General features: G+C 30.7%; 2 protein-coding genes across 2 annotated transcripts in view; one reads left to right on the top strand and one right to left on the bottom strand.

Annotated features, from left to right (window-relative positions):
- Window positions 1–24462, bottom strand: part of Surf4 (Surfeit locus protein 4) — a 33747-nt gene extending 9285 nt beyond the window's left edge. The window contains exons 1-3 of the mRNA XM_072543786.1: window positions 24309–24462; window positions 23451–23714; window positions 44–274 (exon numbers count right to left, since the gene is read on the bottom strand). Coding sequence (XP_072399887.1) covers window positions 44–274; window positions 23451–23714; window positions 24309–24359 — 546 coding nt within the window. The 5' untranslated portion in view covers window positions 24360–24462. The remainder of the gene's footprint in view (window positions 1–43; window positions 275–23450; window positions 23715–24308) is intronic.
- Window positions 24463–26538: 2076 nt separating this feature from the next.
- LOC140450275 (nonsense-mediated mRNA decay factor SMG7-like) overlaps window positions 26539–27830 on the top strand; it is a 44113-nt gene continuing 42821 nt past the window's right edge. The window contains exons 1-3 of the mRNA XM_072543805.1: window positions 26539–26745; window positions 26803–27019; window positions 27078–27355. Coding sequence (XP_072399906.1) covers window positions 26705–26745; window positions 26803–27019; window positions 27078–27355 — 536 coding nt within the window. The 5' untranslated portion in view covers window positions 26539–26704. The remainder of the gene's footprint in view (window positions 26746–26802; window positions 27020–27077; window positions 27356–27830) is intronic.

Consider the following 27830-nt stretch of genomic DNA (forward strand, 5'->3'; position numbering starts at 1 on the left):
TAAAGCTGGCTTACCCAGAATCAGAAAGAAAAAAAGCGTTTACCTGCAAGAAACTTAATTCAAATCGGATGAGAGTGATAAACATAAACGCCAACAACACTCTTCCGGTGAGTTGTAAATAATTCTTGGGCTTGTTATCGCCGAGTGATGGAACTCCGGCGAACAGACTTTTGGCTTCACCTCGGCTTTCTGCTAAGACCAGCAAAAGGGCACCTATGAGAGCTAAGTTTCTGAACAGGAACTGGAGATCCCATAGAATGCTGTAGGCTAACGTCTGAAACAAATTAATCAAATTAACAAAAGTTTAATTTCAATCGAAATATCTTCATTAGATATAAAACAACAACATTGAAGAAACTAAAAGAATGAACCTTATAAATCTCTAAAAATCTTTGTAATATATCAAGCTAGTTTATTTTCTATTCATAATACGGGTGTTGGTAAATAAGTGCGACAAACATCAGGGGGTGACTCTGCATTCAAAAATAATGAGAGTTCGCTATATAAATGTATGTCCGCAAACGCTTTGTTTCCAAGATACGGGATATTGATTCTTTTTTTACAAACTGACAATTTATTTATTGCTCTTGAACCTGTTGAGAATGTAAATGAAATTTGGTGGTTTTTAAAAGAATTTTACACTCATCACTGGCGCGTATAGGTATTGGTCCCAAATTAAAAAACGGAAAGCCACTGAGATATCTCAAATTAAAAATTATTTTTGAATTCCTAGTTTAATTTATGACAAAAAAACTTTCTTGCCTTTTTTTCAATGGTGGACCGTTTTTATGCAAAAAAATAAAACATCTTATAAGCGCGTATTTTCATTTGTTTAATACATTGTCAAGAACTATGTCATACAATAACATTAAACCAGAACAATTAACAACAGAAAGTAATACAGCTTAACTAGGCGCAAAGCTACAACAATGTTCAAAATAACCTCCCTCAGATGTAACACAAGATTCAATTCTTCGCGTCATTGACTGTCGTATTCGCGGAAATAATCCTGGTATATTTCTTATTGTCTCACAGCCGGCTATAATTATTGGATTCCTCAGGTCGTCCACATTTTCGATGGGAATGGATTTAAGATAGGAATAGGAATAACCTAATGGATAGGAATAACCTAAGGATTTAAGAAAATCATAAATGCAAAAATCTAGAGGATTTAAATCCGACGATCGAGCAGGTCACTGTACCATACCTCCCCTATCTATCCAACGATTACGTACATTAATCCTAAAATAGGCTTGTGCACCATCATGTGTGTTGTCTCAACTGTAGAGGAATTTCTTCAAAAAGAATTTTAAATACAGTGAAGTTGCTTACATTCTTTTGTTTCTTAAATAGATCCTAGATACAGCTCCACATACAATCATCGAGCTTGTCGACTATTTTCATTACTTCGATCACAGATAAAATGCATATCTGACAATTCTGCGTTTGTAAAATTTTCCGTTTTTTTCGATACAATAAAAATAAATTAATCACTAACAATAACGTAACTGACATAATAAATAATAAAACAACTGATAAATGTTGGCAGTAGTCCACTAGACCATATTAAAGAAATGAAAATTAGGCGTCTTATATGAAAAAAATGCAAGAGAGATTTTTTGTCACAAATCGAACTAGGAATTAGGAACTAGGTCCAAGTAAAAAAATTCGGACCATTACCGGTATCGCGAAAATGATAAATATAAAATTCTTAAATGTATGTCAAACAATGCGTAATAACTACCTTCTAAAACCCATCAAATTTCATTTGCATATCTCAACCAGTTCAGTTTAATAGATCAAATTATCAGTTTCAGAAAAATTTCAACAACCCGTATCTCGGAAACGAAGCATTTACGGACATACGTTTATCTAGCAAACTATCATTATTGGAAGCATAGCTTTGTTATCGCAGGCTACGGACGGACCTATGGATCGCACTGAGGTGTGAAAAAATAAAAACGACCGTAAAAACTGTAACGACACATCGCGCAACCACAGACTACATGGAGTAGTAAACACAGTGCCATACATGTTTATTAATAAAATAAAACGTAATTTACTATTTTTGATGGGAATAAGCCACAGTTTTAATTTATTTTGATATATAAGTCTATCTACCGAATCTAATCGATTATCGAATCGAATTGTCTATGAATCGAATCGATTATCGAATCGAATCAAATCGAATTGACTATCGCTCCTAATCGAATTAATTATCGAATAGACTATCGAATCGATTATCGAACCAAATCAAATATCGAATCGAATCAATTATCGAATCGAATATAGAAATTGAATCCAATTGATTATTGAATCGAATCGATTATCAAATCAAATAAAATAAAATAGAATAAAATAAAACAAAATAAAAATAAAGTAAATTAAAACCACCTCCTTGCTTAGACGATCAGAAAGCTGTGCTTCCTCTCCTCGGTCATTCACGGAGTGCCACATCCCGTTTTTTTATGTAGAATTACCCCCTGAAGTTTTTCGCACTTACACCCTGTATATAACTTTTCAAATACACTCACGGAGAAAAATTTTATTTTCAAGAATATGTTTTTGTTATACGAATGGTATTTATTTTTCTTTAAAATATTTTTTAAATATGAATATCTTATGTTGGGTCCATTTTAAAATAGAACAATTTTATAAAAAAGTTAAAACGACAAAAAATGAACGCATTAAAATAAAAGGACTAAAGATATACCAGTCGTCAGAGACTTGACTCCTAAAAATTATAAGAACAAGCTGAATTTTGCCGAGAATATCAATTTTGAGACCCCAAATAAGATACAAAAAAGTTTACCACTTTTACCACCGGGCTTCCCCCTAAACCCCCTCGTAGAGGGAGAAACACAAAAAAATCGATTTACCAAGAATATGTACGCCGCGCCGTAGAAAAAAATGTAAAAAAAGTAGCATTTTTTGTGTAGAACTAATCGTTCTCTCAGAAATAACGCTTGAAGCGACCGGCGAATTTGAATGTCAGTTATGCGCGCTAAATCAATGTTAAATAAAATTTATATCAACTCGACGGTAAAATTTGATATCTTTTGCATTTTTTACGATTCTCGTGAGATCAATAAAATGTATCACTTTCATTGACCGGCCGTAGTAAAATTTCCATTGATAGAGACCAATCTTCAAAACCCTAAACATGCAATTTCGATCTTAAGTTTTGGCAACAAATGTGAGGCATTTCAATGACTAAAAAACGCAGAATTTAAACTTATACATTACAAACGATCGCACGTCACGGGTAATGCCTCCAAGAAGACGGTTTTGGATGCAATGAAAAATAGAAGTTGGGTAATTTTAAAAAACGTACTAGTGTAATTGAAAAAGAGCAGTTTTAAATATTTTAGATCGTTTGTAATGTGAAAGTTTAAATTCAGCGTTTTTTAAGCATTATTCAAATGCCTCAAATTAGGTGCCAAAACTCAAAATTAAAATTTTATGCTAAAGGTTTTGAAGATTAGACTCTAGTTATGGAAAGTCCATAGTGGCCGGTCAATGAAAGTGATAAATTGTATTGATCTCATAAAAATCATCATCATCATAAGTGGCTCGACAATCCGTTGTGGTTCTTGGCCTGCTCACAAAGAAGTCGCCACTCCTGTCGATTCCTGGCAACTTCCCTCCATCTTCTAACCCCTAGAATCTGTAGGTCTTCTTCCACATCATCAATCCATCTCATTCGTGGTCGTCCTCTGCTTCTTGTGCCCTCTGGTTTTGAAAATGTTAATCTCTTCGTGTATTCGTGATCTGACATCGTAGCAATGTGTCCAGCCCATCTAAGTCTCTGCACTTTAACGAATTTCACAATATCTGGATCGGTGTATAACTGATACAGTTCAAAGTTGTATCTTCGACGCCATAGCCCATTTTCATTTACGACCCCAAAAATCTTTCTAAGAATTTTTCTCTCAAAAATACCAAGAAGTCTTTTATCATTTTGAGATAAGATCCACGTTTCAGCCCCATATATCAAAACTGATCTTATTAAGGTCCTGTATATATTAAGCTTTAGTGCACGTTTTATATTTTTATTTTTTAAATGTCTCTGGAGGCCGTGAACAGTTCTGTTTGCTATTGCTATGCGTCTTTTTATTTCGTCGCTTGTCGTGTCTGTTGCGTTTACTAGCGATCCAAGATATGTAAATTCTTTGACTTGCTCAAAGGTATGGTTGTTAATTTGAATTCTTTGTTGGATATTTCGAGGGTTTTTAGAAACCAACATATATTTGGTTTTTTCCTCGTTTACCACAAGTCCTAATTCACTTGCTGCGTCCGCAAGCCTTGTAAAACACTGCACCATGTCTCTCATACTTCTGCTCACTATAACTATATCGTCAGCGAATGCGAGAATTTGCGTCGATCTATTAAAAATAGTTCCATTCATTCATAAAAATCATAAAAAATTCAAAAATCGCGCCACGTTTATTTATTTAACACTTTTATAAAAACTGAGCTCATTTGCGACAAAATTCAAACATTGCATTCGAAAGCTGCACTCTTTACCTTTAAAATACATCTTGATTTTTGTCGATAAGACACTCTGATCAAAAGATATCGAATTTTCCACCGTCGAGCTGATACAAATTTTATTGAACATTGATTTCGCGCGTGTAACTGATACACAAATCACCGATAACTTCAAGAATTGTTTCTGAGAGGACCGTTCATTCTACACAAAAAGTGCTTATCAACATTTTTGTTCAAAATTATCTCAGCTACATTTTTTATTTGAAATATTTTTTTCTACTGCGTACAGATTCTTTGTAAATCGATTTTTTGTGTTTTTACCTCCTTACGCGAGGGGTTTGAGGGGGAAGCTAGTGGGTAAAAGTGTTAAACTATTTTGCATCTTTTTTGGGGTCCCAAAATTGATATTCTTGGCAAAATTTAACGTGTTTGTATGATTTTTAGAGGTTTAGTCATATTTTCGTCTCTAACGACTGGACTAAGAACATATAGAAATAGAGTATGGACAGGTCAATAGAATATGGAAAAAATATTATGAGAAAGTGTTATTCAACAGTGAAGAAGAATACCATGTCAGAGAAAAATAGCAGTGGAATTAATAAAATACGGTGGTTTACGAATAAAAAAAATATGCTTGCTGATGCAGCAAATATGGACACAAAATATGTTGCTAGATGAATGGAATGAATGCTACAAGAATAATGAAAAGCAAGTTGGCTAAGACATAGAACGTCTTAGCCAACTTAATAAGCAAAGCTAAAGATAAATGCCGAAAAAGATTGGCACTCAAAGCCATACACACAGTAAAACAAATAGGCAAAGAGTAAGAGAACATAATCGAAAAGTGGACGTAATATTTTTAACGATTTCAAAAGTGCTTTCTCGACTTATTTAGTTTGGTTTAAATGATCTCATTTATGGATAAGGGGCGTACAATTGCGTACGCTCCAGGTCTTTCCATAGGTACGTAATGATAAGTCGTAATAAAGGATATTAAAGACAATTTTAATATGTTATAAATAGAAACAAAATAAAGGGGTCACTTAACCAATGTAAGCAAAAGAGAATACACGAAAAGATCTAGAATAAAAGCCGACAAAAGATTCTTACATAACGATTAACTTAAGGCACTTTACACTAAAGAAGAATTCTCGTCTAACAACAAATTGTTCTTTTTATTGTGTCTGAGAAAAAAGTACTTTATTTCAATGCTAAATTCTTTATAAACGCTTAGCTCAAGTTGATTGTTAATGATGAGGGTATTATGTATGTATGTGTTAATTATTATATTTATGAACTTTAAACTATCAATTTTAAAACTATCAAGTAATTATAGTACAAATTACTAATGTGTTTGCCAAATTATTTTTAAAGGACAATTAATAAAAAACTGTTATTTTATCTACAAAAATTTGAAATTTACAATGTTAATTATAGTCTAAGATCCCACTGCAAAATCACTATGTTCATAACTAGTATGGTATAATTGGTCCAAAAAAGGCCTAACCCCGACATCCAAAGCAAAAGTTTTCCTCCAACACCAAATTGTTCTATATAGTCCATATATTGTTCAGTAAAAAGTTACACCATTTTGAGCGTCGGGTTTTGGGGAAGAGGGGGGAGAAGTTGGTAAATTAGTAGTTTTTTTTATTTATAATATTTCTAAAACTATGCGGTTTAGCGTGAACAATGTTATATACCAAAATGTTCTACATTAAATTCGAAACAAAAAAGGTCCGATGCAAAACCTTCTAAAACAAGCAGTTTCAAAGTTACGGGGAGAGTACATGTAGATAAGGTTACGAGAAATTAATAAGCAAATTAGTATTGAAAATTGTTTAAGTAAACTAGAAATAAAAATTTACAAACTTAAAAAAAAATTAAATAAGTACAAAGTATTAAAACATTAAAACGCCTGAACTCTCTTCCTTATCAACAGGTGTTGTAGGAGATAAAAACGTGAACTGTGATCAAGAGTTTGAAGTCGGAACCCTGGCTTTGAAAGACATTGAAAACAAAACATTTAATGAGATCACTCTCTTACATCGTATGGCGTGCACGTGCACAGTAAGGAGTGATGAGAGACTTGAAGAAATAGTTCAATATGAACTACGTGCGTATCCTCGAACTTTGTTCGATGAATCTGGCTTGATGAGAAAAGGAAACAAATTTTCAATGGTTACTGTCACGGAAAATGTCATACATCATTGATGGAGGTCACCTCCTTCATCGTGTTGTCTGACGACGCCCAGCTACCTTCAAGCAGATTTGGGAACAATACAGGGACTACGTAATTACTCATTACGGAACAGCTACTGTTGTATTTGATGGGTACCAGCAAGGAAATACAAAAGATGAAGAACACCTACGCAGGGCACGCTCTAGCATTGAAGTAAAAGTTAAAGACTCAGTCCCCGTAAATATAAACCAAAGTAAATTTTTAGCTAATGCTAATAAAAAAATGGGCCTTATTTCACTTGCACCCAATACACTTGCAAATTATGTGGTTGCACAGTTCATCAAGCATCGGGTGACGCTGACTTATTAATAGTTTTAACAGCTATTGATGAAGCTAAGAAAGACGTTGAATCTTGTATTGTTAGTAATCACACGGACCTACTAGTTTTGTTGGCTGTCCACGCACAATTAGAGAAAAAAGTCTACACTATTGCTGACATTCAGCGAGGTATTGGGAATATGAAGGATGTACTCCTTGCAGTATACGCCTTTACAGGATGTGACACGGTATCAGTTATCTACAAAAAGAGGAAAATTACAATGTCTAGGAAAGTGCAAGCCAACGACGCTCTTCGTAGAAAACTTCTAGTCTTAAAACGACTCCAATGCTTACCTTAGTGCATTAGCTGACGCCCGAAAGAATTTCATTTTTGCGATGTTTGGTGCCAGGAACATAAAAGATTGTTTTAGCTGTCAGTCTTACTTGAAGGCTATTGCAAAGCAGCCTATACAATCTTTACTCAAGTTAGCTGCACTATCCACCACTTAAGGAGCTTTCAGCCAGAATTCGTTCAGAACCTACCACCAGGTACAGCAGTGGCTGAGTGAGAAGAAGAATCCGCTCGAGTGGGGTTAGCAGAAGATTAACGAACACCTGACACCAATTATAACAGAACGCGCTGCAGCTCCCGAGGAATTACTTTTCCTCAAAAGACGAATGCATCCGTAACTGTACGTGTACAAAGTGTGATCTAAACTGCTCAAGCATATGCAGCAATTGCTCAGGTTTAGGATATGATAATAGGGACACGACCATCATAGAAGAAGATGTAGAAGAGAAGGGCGTTATATTTGAAGAGGACTGAAACTGATGAATAAGTTTACTTGAAAATCATTGCATTATAATCATCATTAATATGCAAGAACTATTTTGAGTATTTAAAATTATTTTGTTGGAATTTACTATTGGAAAGATGTTCATGCGACATTCTCCATGGAAAAGTCAGAGTGGGTTCGTTCGTACATCAGGTTTATATGGCCTAGGCCTGTGGAAACCTCTTTACCCTTAAAAAGTCTCTTGAGAACGTGATGAGGTTCACCTTCACGTTCAAGGGCTTATAACTGACCACCGGCCACTGAAATAGCAAATTACATTTACAAAACACAATCCTGTTAAAAAAATTAGTTTCCTCAGTAATAATATAATTTTCCTAAAAAATATAAAAAATATGGAAAACCTCCACTTGTTTTAAATTTAACATAGAACATTTTTGTATTGAACCTTCTTCACGCTAAGCCGAATAGTTTTCGAAATATTTGCGAAAAACGTAAAAACTACTAATTTACCGACTTCTCCCCCCACTCCCACCCAAACCCGACGCTTGAAACAGTGTAACTTTTCATTGAATTATATGTGGACCGTATAGAACAATTTGGTGTTGGAGAATAACTTTTACTTTGGATGTCAGGATTTGGGTCTAATTATATCATTCTAAACATAGTCAATCAAACTCGAAGTTTTATATACATTTAAGAATAGGAGAATACATTGATAACAGATTGTCAGTGAAAAAGTGGCCGCAATAGTTTATTATAAATATTAAATAGTATATTAAATTATTGGTAATTAATTTTTAAACAAAAATTTCGTTCATTAATTTTTTAAATAAAATACGCCCGTGACGTATATGCATGTTTTTGACGCGAAGCTTTCATACTGGAGTTGTATTAATTTTTCTCTAAAGCAAAATGCAGATCATCGCGACATAAAACACAAAAATTAGATCGTCACGAGACAAAATAATTGGAAGAGTCAATGGAAGACTCGAAAAAGGGAATCCGTTATAAAATATGTAATCAATTCATTTAAATAGTTACACGAAATAGGTACATAGTTGGAAGAGTCCCTTTTTCGATGAGGAGCGCCCGTATACAACATGTCAACATTTCATTTTTTAAATGACATATTTATATAGTATTAATTCCTTGTATTTCTAAAAATGTCGAATGCGTAATTTTTAGCCCATTTGAAAGGTAAATATAGTGATATGTGATAATAGTGCTGGAAAAACACGTGATGAATCTATAGATGATTCAAATAAACAGGAGTCTAAGATGTAAACATCTTTGAATATTTTCAATAATTTTGATGAAAAAATTACCAAAACTTGTCACAATTTGTTATTTTGAGTTAAACATTCTGTATTTAATCTCAAAAAACAAACAATAATTATTTATTGCAAAATTATTTTGAATCATCTATAGATTCATCACGTGATTATTAAAATTATACGTGTAATTAAAATAAATAAATTAATAATAAAATTACTTTATTCGATTTTAAAAATATTTAAAATTTAAAAATACAGAAAACGTAGTATGAAACTCAACAGTACCGCCTACTGTACTACTTTTGTGTATATCAAATTAAAGCTGAGAAATAAGGTTGCCTGAGAGAAAATGACAGCTATTATAAACTAAAAAAGAGCTAGCGCACAACGCCACTCATGTAACAAAGATGGCGAGTGTCAGTTGTGTGAGTTTTTAAAGCATACGTCGATAGATATTGTTAATAATATACATATAATTAAAGATACACTTCTTCATTTTTCTAAAATGCAAACTGTAGTTTAATCATTGGTCAGAATAATTTGACACTCTTTAAAAGTGTAAACACATACCAAAAATAGATCACTTGAGAAAGGCACTCTGGCCGAAACAGCTGTAGTGATAATAATTAAAAAAAAATGTGGAAGTGTTGAAAACAAAAGTTTTCAGTGTTTTATTGATAGAATGTTGTAATAATTACGCTTTAGCAAAATCAAGTAATGATAATTTGTTTAGTTTAAAGTCCGCCCGTACATTTGTACATGTATTAAAATTCTCATTATTATCCAATTGCTTTTATTAGTATGTTTATATTATTTTTTATAGTATGTTTCTTTTCTTTTAATTATTGAAATTTAAATTAATTTTCAAGCCTGAACTTCCTGCTTAAAGCACAATGGTCTATTCTGTATGTTTAGAGTAAATGTTTTAGTTTTCATTATTAGTGGATTTTTTTCTTTTCTTCTTTTTCTTTAGAAAAACATGTTGCTCTGGAGGTTTGCGCTATCAATTAAAGAATAAAGAAATTGTATCTATTGTTAAAACATATGTGAGTATCTCATTGCCGCAATATAGGCATTATTGAAAAGCCTAATTGTTACAAACTATTTTAATTACCATACTAACAAGAATCCAAAAAAACTCTTGCGCTATGAATTGAAGAATAAACAAATTTTATCTATTGTCAAAACATCTGAGAGCATCTCATTATTGTAATATAGTCATTATTGAAAAGCCTAATCGTTAAACTCTATTTTAATTACTATACCAACAAGAATCCAAAAAGCTCTTTGTATTATTACTAACAACAAAATAATGTATTATTATTTTTAAAAATATTGCAATTATGAAATAATTTCTGTACTTTCCTGAAATCAAAAACAATTTTAATATTTATTTAATGTCACTTCTCAAAATATCATAATTATCCGGTAAAAACTTTTCTATTTTTCAATTTATGTTAATATCAGTTCATTATTTGAACTTTTTCGTCAAATTATGTCTTTTTTCTTATTTTAGTTTGATAACATGGAACGTCAATCTCATCGTCTTATTATAATTTTTTATTTATTATCTTTTTAATTATTTTTGATTGAAAATCCAAACATTTTACAGTGATATAGAAATCAACCCAAAAAAATAATGTGTCAATACTGCTTAGATATTTTAACACCAACATACGAAAAAGTGCAGCTTATGAATGTGTGGGACATTATGGTTAGAACAAGAATGACATAGGCGATCGCCTAATCCATTTTTGTCGGCAAAACAGATGGTTATTACCAACACATGGTTCAAACTCCCAAAGCGTAGATTATATATCTGTACATCACTGGTACAAACAAAAGATCATGTTATATGCAATCAAATAAATTATATAATTATTAACCATCGATAGAAGAACGTAATACAATCACTGAAAACCTATCCAGGTGCAGATGTAGGATTAGATAATAACCCACTTTTCGCAACTTACACAATAAAATTAAAAAAGTATGACAGAAAACGCAAAGACGAAGAATATAAGAACATAAATTATATCAAACATCAACAAGAATGTGAGAAACTTAAGACAAGAAACAAACATAAAAGACTCAATTTTAAGAGTTGATTGAATATGGAAAGATATCAAAGAAGCTCATACATCAGACACCGACGAAGATACAAAAAATAGAGTACTAAACACGGCGAAAACGGTTCAACAATATGAACACGACCAGTGGGAAGACCACAGAATGATGGAACGACAACTTATTGGAGGCACATTGAAAAACAGAGAGAATCATATCTACACAAAAGGAAGAAATAACTTGCAAACCAGAGAAGCACTATTTGCCATCAATCTACTAATACAAACGTGTATAGACATGAACATCGATATTTAAATGTGTTTGTTGACTAAGAAAAGGCGTTTGATAAAGTAAAATATGGTTACATAATGAAAATATTATAGAAAAAGAACATAAATAGCAACAATAGACGAATAATAAAGGAACTTTACTAGAATTAAAGAGTAGCTATTAATGTAGATGATTCTGATTTGATGATAAATTTTCTGAAGAAATAGAAATTCAACGAGGTGTTAGACAAGGATGCATGCTATATCCTCTACTATTAAATCTCTACTCCAAGTATATTTTTAATGAAGCTTTAATCATATGTAATGCGAGAATTTCTTCAAACTTCAGAATTGTATCCATTTGGTATCAGAACTAATTGCATTGGCAGCTGCTTTTTTATCTCTCTTATTTTCTCAAACTATTTTTATATTTTATTATTTGTATCTTAGGACATAGGCGGCAATTTGGAAAAAAAATTATTCCATTCCACTGCGACCTTTTAAGATCTATTGTGGTCCTCTAGTCCTAGATAACATTCTCTAGCCCGACCCTAAAAATGTACATTGTTTGTAAAATGTAATTCTCATTACAATCAATTGCGGTTTAATCTCATATAGAATAATATTTAAGTTAATTTTAAATCTAAAAATATTCATTATTTCCATAATATTTCAAAAACAGTACACCTTATATAGAGTTTTCTTTTAATTAATAATAAAAGCAAACATAATATATTATTAGAATACTTATCTTGCTTTGCATTGTCTGTACATACTTCAATAGACAAGGCAAAAAGCTCGGGTTTGTTCAGAAAAATATTTCCACAAGATTTTTTTTCATAATACTTTCATGAGAAACCTCAAAATAAGGTTCAAGGCGAAAACATGTTCTATTTTTTTTAACAAATTGTAACAATCACTTGTTTCGGCCCTAACAATTTTTTTTTTGAATTTTTTGGATCATTCTGACAAAAAAGGTCTCTTGTAATTTTCTGTAAACTTGAACGTTTTCGAGTTATAAACGATTTTCAAAGCTCAAAAACAAGTAAAAAATATTATTTTTGAATTCAGTAAGGACCTATTTAAATTTAAGTTCAAACCTTGTTCTATCATTTCTCGATAAGTATTTTGGGCTTATTTTATTTTAAAACTAAAATATTGTTTTTTAATCTATAATACAGCGCTTATCACAGGACGGGCGCACGGGCTGCGCCATTAATAATAGAGAGAAACAAGATCTATGACACAAATTTTTGCTGGTTTGAATTCTCATTGTACAAATGAGCGCCCGCCATGCCATACGAGCTTCAATAACAATTAAAATACAATGTTTTAAAATAAAATAAGGATAGCATTTTCATCGGGAGCTGATAGAAGAAGGCTTGAACTTGAATTTAGGTACTTGATGATTTCAAAAATAATAATTTTTACTTGTGCTGAAAATCGTCATTTTGCATTTTTTTTTCTGTTTTAAATTATTTATAACTCGAAAACGATCAACTTTAGAGAAAACTTACAACAAACCTTTTTTGTTCATAATGATCCAAAAAAAACTAAAAAAAATTGCTCGGGCTGAAAAAACTGATCGTTACAATTTGTTAAAAAAATTGTTTAAAAAAATTTGAACGACTTTTCACCTAGGCGACCCCTTGAACCTTATTTTGGCGTATCTCATGAGAATATTTTTCCGAACGAACTCGAGCTTTTCGCCTTGTCTACAACTGATAATATATGTTACAGGAAATGAGCAGACACTAAATAAAAACAGTGATGTACATTCTTATAATACCCGGCAAAAGGATAATATACATCATCCATTCTCACGTTTGGAAGTGGCACAGCATGCTCCTGGCTATATTGGAGTGAAGTATTTTACCAAGCTCAGTGACATATTGGGTGCTGATATGAATTTGCGACTGAACAGCTCTACTCATTTTAAATCAAAAGTAAAACAATTTTTACTACGTCATAACTTTTACAGCTTAAGGGAGTTTATTGAATTTTAAATACTTGTAGTTTTAATGTAGTGTATTTTTTGTAATGTTTTGACAGTTTTTAAAATACTTTAATATGAAATGTAATGGAATGTTTATTTGTTTAAATTTGACTTGTCTGACAGGCTTGCAGAAGACTTTCCACTTGTTTGCAGGTTTTATGATGAATAAATTGTACACATTTGTATTTGTATGATACATATGCAAATAACTAACGAATTGATGTTATCAAGTCTTTTATTATTATTTTTATACTATCTTCTTAGATTTTTTTTTAGATACCTCTACCTTAATCAATTAAATCTCAATTGTTTAATTCTAATGACATTTTAAGTTATTTAGATATACCAAATTTGTGCATTATCATTGATTATACAGCTGTGTGAAATTCTTAACTAGTATCTAGATAATGAACTTATCAAAAATATCAAAAAGTGATCATTTTATGTAAACACTGGGTATTTTTTATCAAATTTATCTTTTTATTTCAGTTAAAGGTATAAAGGTACCTACAGTTTTAGAAAAAAAAATATTATATTGAATATACACAATTTAATTACATATTATACATAACAGCAGTTAGAAAAGCACACATTTATACAGTGATGAGTGTCTTACCACCCGGCAAAATAGCAGAAAGGATAGAAGATAGATTAAGTTGTGAGATAGTACGAGATAAGGCTAGTTATTAGACGTGTCTATTTGAATTCAGTCATAATTATACGGATGACCTCGAAAATATTTTATTTTAATAATTTCTGATGTTAGAATAAATGATTGAATAAATTAAGATATATTATAGTGAAAAAACATTAATTAGTAGCGATTTTAAATTATAAATCTTTAAGTTAGTTAATAATAAAAATAACTTAACTGAAATATTTGACGACACTAAAGGTAGGTATGTTCTTTTAGAAAACAATTTTTGTATGTTAAATTGGTGTAATAGTTAGAGACGTGGTCTATTGACAAGAAGGTTGGGGTTCAATTCACACCAAGGATAAAATTTTTGTTTTATTCAATCAAAAAATAATAAAAAATATGATAGATATTAGGTAACAAGTTTTCAAAAAACTCTTTATTTACAATTTATTCTTATTCCATTGTTATAAAATAGAAATACAAAATAATTCAAATTAAGTTCCAGTTTTACAGTCTTCAGTTGTAAATGCAAAATAATCCGGTGAAGACTGTTTAATGTCAAATCCATCACTAAATTCTCAGTGATAATATCAATTCCTCTGTACAGGTAATGATTTTCAAAACAATTGACAACATTGGAATGCGAACAGCTGCCTGCTTTACAGCTAACCAAATCATCAAGCCTTCAGCCATCAAATAATAACATATCGAGAAGTGTTTTTGCACGGTAAACAGAAACGTTTTATTGAAAAAACAATGAAACTTTAATCATATGTAATGAGAGAATTTCTGTAAATGGGAATATAATATAATTTTGACTAGAAGTATGTGGATTTTCTTCAAACTTCAGCATTGTATCCATTTGATATCATAAGTTACTGCATTGGCAGCTGCTTTTTTATCTCTCTTATTTTCTCAAACTATTTTTCTATTTTATTATTGTCACAAAATAAGGTTCAAGGGGTCAACCTTATTTTGGGGCATCTCATGAAAGTGATTATGCAAAAAAATCTCATGAGAATATTTTTCCAAACGAACTCGAGCTTTTCGCCTTGTCTACAACTGATAATATATGTTACAGGAAATGAGCAGACACTAAATAAAATCAGTGATATACATTGTTATAATACCCGACAAAAGGATACTATACATCATCCATTCTCACGTTTGGAAGTGGCACAGCATGCTCCTGGCTATATTGGAGTGAAATATTTTACCAAGCTCAGTGACATATTGGGTGCTGACATGAATTTGCGACTGAACAGCTCTACTCATTTTACTCTACTCAATTCCTCTGTACAGGTAATGATTTTCAAAACAATTGACAACATTGGAATGCGAACAGCTGCCTGCTTTACAGCTAACCAAATCATCAAGCCTTCAGCCATCAAATAATAACATATCGAGAAGTGTTTTTGCACGGTAAACAGAAACGTTTTATTGAAAAAACAATTCGTAAAAATGGTTTTAACGGTCGGGGTAAAAGTGCAAATTGTTGTCTGGCATGTGAATGGATTATCAGACAACATGATTAGACAACAATTTGTAAATATGTTTCCAAATAGGCCGGCTCCAGCACGATCAACAATTCAGTCTACTATCCGTAATTTTTTTTACTTATGGATCAGTGTTCGCTCCAAGAGGTGTTCGTAGACGAAAGGAGGTAAATCCAGATTTGGAACTAAGTAACACTTTGATTTGTGCAAGTATTGAGCAAAATCCTACCCAATCAACATCTCGTCTCGGAGAACAATATGGAATTTCAAGATTTAGAGTAGGTAAAATTTTGAAAAGACATGGATACCGTCCCTATAAACTTCATAAATCCAACGAACAATTCCCTGGAGATTAATATAGACGTTTAGAATTTTGTCAAACTGCAATGGAAATGTCACATCAAGATGAACATTTTTTAGAGAACGTTTTGTTCACCGATGAATGTACGTTTTCATTGCATGGCCGTCACAATTCAATGAATGGCGGTATTGGTCTCGAGGAAATCCTCGTCCGATTTATGTCGTTCGTACCCAGCGCCCTCGAAAAGTAAATGTTTGGTGAGGCATAATAGGGAATCATGTCTTTGTCCATTTTTTATAGACGGTATGTTGACTGGGTGGAAATACTTGGAACTTCTGCAAAATCAAATTGTCCCAGCCCTTCGTAATTTACCAATACCTTTCGATTCCATATGGCTTCAACACGATGGTTGTCCTGCACAAAATTCTCGCATCGTCAGTAAATATCTCAATGCGACTTTTCCTAATCGATTGATTAGTGGTCACGGAGATATTTTTTAGCCTGCAAGATCACCTGATCTTGCACCTTATGACTTTTTTAAGTGGGGATATATCAAGTCCAAACTATATGGGATTGAAGACGATAGGCCTAATTCTCTCCAAGAATTAAGAGAAAAGATCTTTGATTCAATGAGAGGTATTAGTCCAGAAACATTAACTAATGTTAGACGAAACTTTTATAATAGATTGGGTTATTGTTCTGCTACAAATGGAGGCTTATTCGAACATTTTTTGTAAATACATTTCATTAGAATAAAATACGTTTATTTAGAATATTTTTATAGAATTTCTACCTATTTAAACATTTTTTTTGTAAGTACATTTATTTAGAACATTCTTTTATGTTTGAAGAATTTTTACTTTATTTTCGAAAGTACATTGATTTTTCAATAAGATTTTCATGTTTTACTATAAACACTTCTAATAAAGGCTGAAATAAATGCTAAGTGATTTAAAGCAAAACGATATAATATCTGCATAATTTCAAATTTTAATTTTTAAAAAAGTAAAACCTCCATGTTGGATTCGAACCCTGAGCGCCTGGATGAGAACATCGTGCCTTGAACTCTGATCCACCAAACTTTTATAATTATTTAGTGACAGTTTGCGTTATTGTTCTGCTGCTGTTCAGATCATAGTAGAAATTATTCTTGGTTAATAATTTAAAACTTTAGATTCAATAATCACTATTAATTAAATTATTTTATTCACATTTTTGCTTTATTGTGGTCAATCAGTTTTTACTTTATGCGAAATTAAAACATGGAAATACATCACACATACAACGTTACACATAATAATTATGACCGAGGTGATTTAGCTCGAACCTATCGTCTAAAGGTGTGAGACTATCGATATTAGTAATGTAATGTAATGTAAATTATAGGTTTCTATCAATTATTTCTCACCTCTATGAGTTTTATCTCTTTTTATTTTACAATGTAACTGTGTTTTCTATCTCTTACGTTAAAAAGCCGGGTGGTAAGGCACTCATCACTGTATATTTCTCAAAGAAAGAAAAATTGCAAATATTTTGTCTCTTAAGGAAACTAGGCACAGTAAGGTAATGGAAATCGAAGAAAACATAAATATAGTATCAGGAACATCCACTGTATTTATTTAAATGAAAAACTTTCAACATTGGACAGGATTTTCACAACTACACAAAAAGAGATTAGAAAGTTTAGTATTTATATAGAGGTTTTTGATAAACTGCTAAATTCCTTAATAAAATATATTCAAATGGACAAATAACGACAGGCTTTGTCCCGATATCTAATAAATCAACTGCTAGACATTGTAAATATTATATGACAATATCCCTAATATGCCATGTACTCAAGATTCTTTTGAAAATTCAACAGAATTTATCATAAATACAAATATATACACACAGTTTGGCTTTTGTAATGGATTGAAAAGAGAAAAGCACTTTTCAGTCTGTATGTACTCTTACAAATATATCGAGAGATGCATTTGTGTTTTTCATTTACCACAAAAAAGCCTTTGACTAAGTCCAACATTGTAAACTATTAGAGATAATAAGGAAAACAGGTATCAATAGATATATTAACCTCATTTCCAATTTATATTGGAGATCAACTGCTGATCTAATATTTATGCTGAATATATCCTTCATAAAGCACTGGAGAATTGCAATAATAGTATTTCAATCAATGGTTCCCTAAGCACGGCCTTTTAATGCTAAAAAACCTTCCAAGATGACAGTGTCATAAAAACTCTACTCTGTTACATTTCTTTAACATTGTTGTATTTTAAAAATAGTTGAATTTTTTGTAGATTTTTAGTATCTTGTTGTTAGAGTTCCTGTTATTACTTCTCCAAATTTGATCATTAATCTGCTAGTGCTAATATTAAATTTTATAATGATTAAAAGCTTACTTTATGGTGGTGGTTTGTTTTAAATAATATTTATGCTTTCATTTTCATATCTGTTACACAATACACAGCTTTCCATCTTCCCACTGTATACCCACATTCAATACTGATCGAAATTATTGAATAAATGGACAACCAGAGGACATAATCAGCATCACTGAATAGTTAGATAGTAATTGATGGATTCGACCATTACTTGATGGAAATTCATTTTATGTAACAATAAAACACTGAAAACTTTATTTTCAAAACTTCCACAAAATTTATTCTTATCACTACAGCTGTTTCGGCAGAGTGCCTTTCACAAGTGATCTATTTTTGGTAGTGTTCTATGTGATCTATGTTTGGTAAAGTGTAAACGCATACCAAAAATAGATCACTTGAGAAAGGCACTCTGTCGAAACAGCTGTAGTGATAAGATTTTATAATAAATTATGTGGAAGTTTTGAAAATAAAGTTTTCAGCGTTTTATTGTTAAAGTTAGATAGTATGTCATACGTCTCTTTCCTAGCTAAAAAGTTCAATATCTGGAAGTTGCCTTATTCTTCTACTTAAATAACAAGAATAACAGCTACGCAGGCAAAAGATTAGTGTTGAATTTTAGCCAAAGATAGTGAATTATGATATGAGTAGCGGGACTATTCCTAGTAGTTCTTTTTTTTATATGAAATTTTAAATAGTGTATTAAATTTTTTATGTTTTACATACCATATTTTTATTGATTTTTAACCGATTTATGCCAGCCTAAACAAGAAGGCCCTTTAACGTACAATAGACAGTTTGTAGTTAAAGAGGAAATCTCACAACTACAGCAAGCTTCAAAAATCATAGTACTTGTAATAAACATCTAGAAAACAAAAAATATATGGAAGTACCAGCAACTCCTTAAAGATGGATGCAGAACTTAATTATAAATAGACAAACCATTGAAGCTGTTTAGGAATATGTATATCTTGGCTCTTTTGCCAATACACAAAATGATATGAACAATAAAATCAAGAGACGAATCCATCAAAACGTCCGTCAAAACAACTAAAATCAACAAATATCTCGTGAAGTACAAAAGTTAAAATGTATAAAACTCTGATAAGACCAGTTTTAATGCATGGCTCAGAGACTTGGATACTTACTCAAAAGGACAAAACTCCATTGGAAACTTTTTTGAAAGAACAATATTTAGAACCATAAATTACAATGTATTATGAAGGACTCTTTGAGTTATACATACTGAGACAGATGGGGTATGTCTTAAGTATGAAAGATGAACCCTCAGTTGAAAAATTGGTGTTTGAAAAACCTGTGGAGCAGAGATCAACAGGTACTGAGAATAAGGACATGGAAAAAACTGGTCCTGAATAGGGAATTCTGGAAGGATGTTTCAAGGCAGTCTGAGGATCATCTAGGGCTGTACAGTTATAAAGAAGATATATTCATAAAGTAGTGATATTTAACTTTCTAATTTTACTTCATAACATTGCTGACTGGATCTTAACAATAGAACTAAAGCTAGCCATAGCACATATTCCAATTGGCATCAAACAGATATCTTTGTTTTACAATTGGAGCCTAATGTGTCAAATATACAATGTATCTAGTCATTTCACTTGATAATTAACTGAGATATTAAAGTATGTCTGGAATATTATTAATTGTTATTTTCACCTATTTAGAAATACAATTGACAGTCAAGCTGATAATATTATTTCAAATTAACATAAATATTTAGACAGTGCTTTATGAACTATTTCCTATTATCTATAAATGCATTCTTTTAAAAATCTAGGTTTAAGTAAATATTTAACAGTTCAATTATTCAAATCAAATAGTGTAATATCTACATATTATACAAACACCATTTAAGTATTGTAGTTGATACTATTTGACCTTGGGAATTTAAAATCATAGAAAAACCAATTGTTTGTTTAAAACCTATTCATTTGTAATTTAAAATTTTATTACTACATCAAGTTTGTAAAGGTTGTTTCTATTCTATACTTCCTATAAAAACTACAGCCCTTTAAAGATGGCGCCCTAAGAGTATGGTTGTTTTTTAAGTATTCATATTTTGTAAATTTATTTTGTGGAATATAGTATATTTATTCTATGGTATAAACATGTTTTTGAATTTCAGTCATAAGCAGTTAATTTAGCAGGGACATTGCACTTTTTTATTCATACATTTTTGTTTTTCAAAATGTTTTCATTTTTATATAAAATTTAAAACCCAAAAGAAAGGCTAAAGAAGTTTCAAACTGGATCAGAGTATTGGGCAATTAAATTTTATAACAAATTGCCTGATAACTTAAAGGATTTTCCCAAAACTCAGTTTAAAAGTAAAATCAAGGAAATTTTATTAAAAAATGTATTTTATAGTAGTAAGGATTATCTAAAATCATTTCAATTTTAAACTATTTTAACTCAAACTGATACATGTTTTTATATAATAGGAATTTAAGATTTTTAATAGAACTATTGTTCTGCTTTTATTTTGATGTGTGTTAAAGTACTAGCAAAATTACATCAATAAATGAATTTGAATTTGATTACCATTACTTTTATGATAATATCAAACATAATTAATTCTTTCATGTAATATATATTTTTTTGTACCTACTTTAATTATAAACAAAACTAAATTTCGAAATAACTTTTCAATTTAATAAAACACTTAAACCATATTTTGCAATATCATTTGGCAACAAATCCTAGTAACCCAGCATTAGACCAAAATAATTTTGAAAATTAAAAAAATTTATTATTTTACAATATATATCCAATAATACCTTGATATTAAATCAATAATTATCTATTTAGCTTTAACAATTTTTGCATATAGATACTTAATGTTTTTTTATTCTCCTGTAAAAAAAACTTATTTGTAGGTTACAAACTTTTGCATCTTAAGCAATGACTTCATATATTTATGTCCTAAAGGAACTATATATCAAATTTCAATAGTAACCTTTATCCAGCACTATCAGTAACTTTGGTTATTTTTGACCTATTCATTCCAATTTTAATAGGACTCTGCCTTAGCAAAAAAATATGTATTAAGTTTCAATATTCTATGACTTTTTCTTCAAGAGTTATCTCACAGAGAGATAATAACACATTTTCAAAGAGAACCTGCTAGGGATTTAATAAATACAATAAAAAGTTTGCATATTATCTAATGACTAGTAATAACAAATTAGTATTGGTATTGTTAGTCTGGTATCAAAGTTTTAAGATAATAGGTTATTTATTATTTTGTGGGCTGTATTACTAATGTAATAGTGTATGGGAAACACAATGAAACGCTATGGCAGTTGAACACAGATATGCAGAAGAAATTTTAAATAGGAGACATTCTGTTTTCACATCATTTACAATTCTAATTCTCAGAGAATTAGAGAAGCATTTCTAAGATATCTATGCATACTGAGATGATATAAGAAAAAAAAAAGAAAGAAATTTTTAATCTTTTCTGATAAGGATTATCTCAATTTTTTACCAAATACTTAAGAAGCTACAATTATTTAAATTTGAACTACTATTAAAATTTAAACTACTATTAATAGTGTATAAAATAAAAATTTTATTCGATTAATAATTAGTTTTTTGTGTGTGTGCTCAAATCAAGATTTAAAAAAATGTAAATTTGTCTAGTTTTTGGACTGGCTTTTGTGTCTATTTTCTTGTAGCTATTTTGACTATGTTTATCTTTTGATCCTCAGAGGAACTGTATATATTGACACACTAAAATTCCAATTCATTTTGTTCAATAATGATTTGTACCAGGGACTTCTGACAAGACCATGATTTTTTATAAAAAATCTGAGTGTTAAAAAAACAAAAAGTTAAGAATAAACATGTCTAATATCCCCATCAAATCATCCTCATAACTTAAAAAAACTACAAGCAGTATTCAAATATTCAAATATATAGCAATTTAAAATAATCATTCTGAACATATTTAAAATAATTTATGACACAAAAAATTTCAAAAAACAGCTTTCAGTATGTGTAATTTTTTGAGTACTATCATTTTTTTTGTAAAAGTAAAAGATTGTATAAAATTTTATATTCTACAGTAAAAAGGATAACATATGTAAATCTGATGTAAGCATATCATTTGATAATTTTTAAATTTTGAACAAATATTTCACTATTGAACAGCTCTAATAATTAGTATAATGGTACTAGGTTTAGGATAATGGAGATGGCCTTAAATTTAGTTTGAGCTTTTTTCTAATAAATCCATTCATGTAGGTATCTCAGACACATTTATTGAAACTATCATACAAGTGAACTATGAATATCAACTACTTATCTAATATAAAACTTGTAGCTTCACTATAGTTCTATGTAGTTTTTAGCATACATTCATACTGTTTCATTTTCCTCAGCATATTTATGAAAAGCCATATTTAAGCTTTGCTAAATGCGGTTCACTTCACTGTGCAGTAAATTTAGTAATTAATTTTTTGCTACATTAGACAAATTTTTAAACACACCTGTTCATAGCCAATATTCATTTGAAACTAACAAGTAAAAAATTCATTTACATGCAGTTTATTAACTTAATAAGACTGCATCAATTAAAAAAGGTTTAAATGTTTATTTAAAAAAAAAATAGTTGTTTACACTAGTATTTAAAAACAGAAAGTTTTTAATAAAAATTAATGAATATACATTTCCATTATTCATGATCATTCTTCTTTTTTCAATTAAAGAAGTCTGTAACAGTAAGTTTATTTCAGCTCTTAATAAGGTGTGGAAGGAAACTTTGTGTTGTATGTCTCCTATATTAATTCTGTTCCCAAGTTGAATAAACTGACTATATTTGATACAGCCATGTCTTTTTATATTTTATGTGGCATGTGGTTTTATTTTATACAGCCTGTTAATTTGATATTCTGTATCACAGCTTATTTTCAAATATTTTATGTTAAACTACATAAATCTGTTTGATTTAAGATAATTGATTTTAAAAAACTGAATGTATTTATATAATTTAGTATCTAAGATATCCTCCCAAATATGCCCAAACTATTTTTTCCTCTTTATTTCCTAAGGCTAATAACTTCACACTTTAAATAATGTTAATACTTTTGTTTTATTCCAGTTAAGAGTTCTATTTTCTTATTCACTGTATAAGTCTTCAACAATTTGTTACCTACATCTTTCTTGTAAACAACAACAAAACTAGTGATAATAGTATATGTAGTCAAAATCACTCACCTGTAGAACAACAATGAAGAATAATACTCCACAAGCTATATTAACTCTGTATCTTATAATCACCATAACACAGCCTCCCAATTGACCAACTAGATTAACTATAACAAAAAGTGTGGCCAAAATTTTGCCACATCCCCAAGATAAGTCCATATATTCCCTCTGTTCTGTCCACTGGAACCACATCCGCAATCCATCTTCTAAGAAGGTTGATATTAGGCATACTCTTGCCAAGGTAGGTAGTATGTGTTTTAATTTTCTGATAACCTGAAGTAAGACATGGTATTAGATAATACTTAGTTTCTTAAAATTATTAAAATATTATTCCTAGTTCAGTTCCGTCTACTGTGAATAGTATAGTATAGTAAGTAGAATATGTTCTACTCACAATTCCTAGTGATAGGGTAGTTTAGTTTGCACTTTATATTAATGGCACTGTAATACAGTTTTGGAAATCATAATTATAAAAAAGAGAAGTTGAAATATGCATAATTTTGGGGAAACTTTTTCACACACCTTTCTGTGACCTACTTAAGTTAGAGAAAATTTTAATAAACACGGGTTTTACCATATGGTCAAGAATTTTGAAGAATGAGTGTGAAAAATATAACCTAACTGATCTTCATATATTACAATTTATGTAACATATGCTGTACAAATGCCAAAAGTATACAAAGAACAATAGCTCTACGTCATTATTATATTGAAAAATATTTAAAACTAGAAAAAAAAACTGCCCAAGGGACTTAAGAGGTGACGTGACATTTTGGTTTTGAAAATACTTTTTAAAATAATTTTAAAATGTTGAATAAATTGTTAGTTGTAAATGAACACAAAATTATAATATTAATTTTTACTTACATTATCTGCAATATCTTCGGCGTTTGAAACATATTCATTTGGAATATTCATTTTTATTTTTTATTTTATTTTGAGCAAAAAGCTCCACGCAGTCAGCTAACTACCAAAAGTGCCAAAAGTCAAAATGCAAAGAACACATCAGTAATTGTCAATGTCAAATCCATAATGAGTACAACTATGAAGTTAGCATCTTATCACAGGCGGATGTATTTTTAAATATAAAAGGATGTAAAAAATAATAATAATAATATGAAGGAATACGCTATGCAATACACAAAGTACAACAGTTGGTAGGAATAATATGTATATCTATTGTAAACGAGCAAATTAGAGAGCAAGAGTAAACTTTTAGAAGTTTTTATTTATAGAATACAAAGCTTTTGGATTCAGAATGATATACTTATTTGCCAACTTATCAGTTTATTCCTCTATATTTTTTGCGGTTTCACAAGCCTAAATTTCAAGTTTTTAGTGTTATTTTTATCGAATTGGATAATTAAGTTAATCATTCATGCCGTAGTGGAAGATATTCAATTTTGTATCTACTGTGCTGTTTGATTTACAAATTATAATTAATATAACAATATAATATACAATGTAATCAAATTAAAAGTGAATGTTTTCAATTCTAATTGCTAGTTCTAGAACTTGTTGTCTAAACAAACAACAGTAACAATTTATAAATGATGCAAAACATTATAAAGTGCTAATAGAATTAGAAAAATCCATAAAATCTCAAGCATTAATAATCAAAGTTACAAAATACCTAAAAAAATAAAACGAGACGCGAAACTAAGAACAATAATCTATGGGAATAACTAATAACTTGTAGAAGTTTTGTCAACGTTCTTTTCAGGCTTAGCCCCTTGCGAACGGGGATGAAGTGAAATATTCTTGCAAAATTTGCAACGTTTCTGTTTATTTAAAAAATAATTTATCGAGACATTCTAAAAATAAACGCAAAAAATAAAGTCAATATATTCAAAAATTTGGACAAAAAAAAGTCAGTTTCAATACGTCCAAACATACTGAATCTTGTTTTAGTTGCTAAAAAAAATCGGTTGCCTGTAAAGTCGGTTTTACGGGCGAAAATTTTACGTGACAACGTCTTTTTCTCGGTAGAATATTTATTGATATGACTGAATTACGATTGATTGCAGAGTGATTTAAACTAATAATTTACTTAACACTATCAACATTTGTCAATAGTATGACATAACCTATAAACTCAGTTTCTCAACTTTTGTGTCAATCTAACAATTAATCAATCAATCATAGTTTACGATAATGAAATATTAGTGTACAATTATTTACCTTTATTGTTGTAGTTGTTGTAAATGACGAATCTAAGCACTCCACATTTTCACTACAGAGACAGCTGACGATACTTTAACCACACGTGTGAACTTGTATTATGACGCTTTCTCGGTTTTCCAACGCCAAGAACGCTCGAGAAAGACAGAGACACAAGCACGCACCGATTCAACGCGCCTAATTCTCTAGTGCTGCGCGCGCAGCGGACCGATCATGTTTGAGTGGGAGAGAGACGCAAGGCATTCGCCGGTCCGGCGGGCCTCTCTCGTTCGGTGACTCATCGTAACAGACGTGAGCGGGCGTTACACTTTTTCATGAGTGACTCCGAGCCACAACCTAATTTAAGACGTTGTCACGTCAAAATTCTAAACATTGTTGAATTTTAAGGTTTTCCAAAATAGTTCAATTCTAATCTGTTCAATATCAATGTTAGCTTTTCGTTTGAGTCGTCGAAATATCGGATATAAACGCTTGTAGTGATGGCTCCGCATTGGCTGCCCTGAGACGGCAGTTTTTTTTCTGTTGGCAACAGTGAAAGATGAGTGAAAGTGGTGTTTCAAAATGGCACAAAAATCTGTAATGTAAACAGGCCAACTAGGCAAGGGATATGCCATGTGGCATGCAAGAAGGACTTGCATGGCCTAGATGTGAAGCTACTTTAAGATCATATAGAAAATAGTAGGTACTGCTCTCGAAGTCTAGTTTCGAAGAAAATCTTTGGGATATACTTCGAAATAGTCTCCTCAGAACTTAATCCTTACAGATACTTAATCCTCCTTAGAGGAAGATTTTAATAGATATAATATCCTGATCTTGATGTACATAATATTCATACTACGTATATCAGGAATACACTTTAATATCTACGCCCATGAAAACATGATGTGGATTATTTGTTACAAAGGCCATGTAAGATTTTCAAAAGAAGAAGATAAATGTCACTTTACAGAATTTGATAAATAAAAGATATGGTTCTTTTAAAGAAAATATTGTGAAATTTGATTTATTAATTTAGGTTAATTGGCCACATTCGGCGAAATAATGTGATTTTGGTAGCAGATTGAAATTTTATCGTTACGTGAATGAAAAATATGGGATACAAAGCAGCTGTCCAAGTTTTGAAGTAAGTTTTAAAAGCGCACAATCTTAGGAAACATATTATTTATGATTTTGATTTTAGACAAGCAGACGATCTAAAAATAAAGGTATCGAGAAAAAGTGACTGGTTAAACAATGCCGAAGCTTGGACAGATCAACAGAAATTACAAACTATTTACCATCAAGTACTTGTACTCGATTTGGAATACGCGCTGGACAAAAAAGTTGAGCAGGATTTGTGGAATATAGGATTCAAAAATCACATCTCCAGTTTACAAGAGCAAGCTAGAGACAAAAAGGTATGGCATATACTAAGTGTCATAAGTTCAACATTAAAAATAATTGTTTTATTTGTAGAATCCTCATCGCTCTGATTGTCAAGCACTGCTAACATGGGCTTTGGAATCTGCGTCTGGCTTTTATATTTCACTATTACAAGAACTGTGTAACACCTTTGATGTAGATTTGCCTTTTAGAAGGAGAGGAAATGTCTTTGGACAAACCATAACTAGTTCAGAAATGATAAGCTTGCCACAAACTTCTTCTTGTCTTTATGTTTGCCAGTACTGTTTGGTACATCTTGGGGATATAGCCAGGTACAGGAATCAAAGGAAACAAGCAGAAAGCTTCTATAAGTAAGCTAATATTTATATAGTTTCAATGAGTACCTTTAACCATTTATAATTATTTAACAGCAGTATTTTTATTGTTATAAATCAGATTTCTATCAAGCAAATATTGTTTGTTAAGAGCTATTACATTTTATTTCATAAACAGCTGTAAAAAAGTTAATGAGAAACTGAAATAATTAGCACACTGTTTTGGTTTGACAAGATGTATAGAATTTTTTCTACCAATTTTGTTATTCAGGTATCACAACCATATCCTATTTTCCTAAGTAGAATAGATAGATTGGTATACAATAAAAACGGCTTTTATTATTAATAATAACATACAATAAGTATAGAGACAAAAATTTTATCATCATCATCATCAACCTGTATGCTCAGTCTTTCCATCTGTCTCTGTCTGATAATCTGCTGATGTGTCCTGCCCAATTCTATTTTAGCAATGCAATTTTTTCAATGGCGTCTGTTGTTTTTATGGTAA

This window comes from Diabrotica undecimpunctata, chromosome 1 (genome assembly GCF_040954645.1).
Source record: "Diabrotica undecimpunctata isolate CICGRU chromosome 1, icDiaUnde3, whole genome shotgun sequence".
Lineage (NCBI taxonomy): Eukaryota > Metazoa > Arthropoda > Insecta > Coleoptera > Chrysomelidae > Diabrotica > Diabrotica undecimpunctata.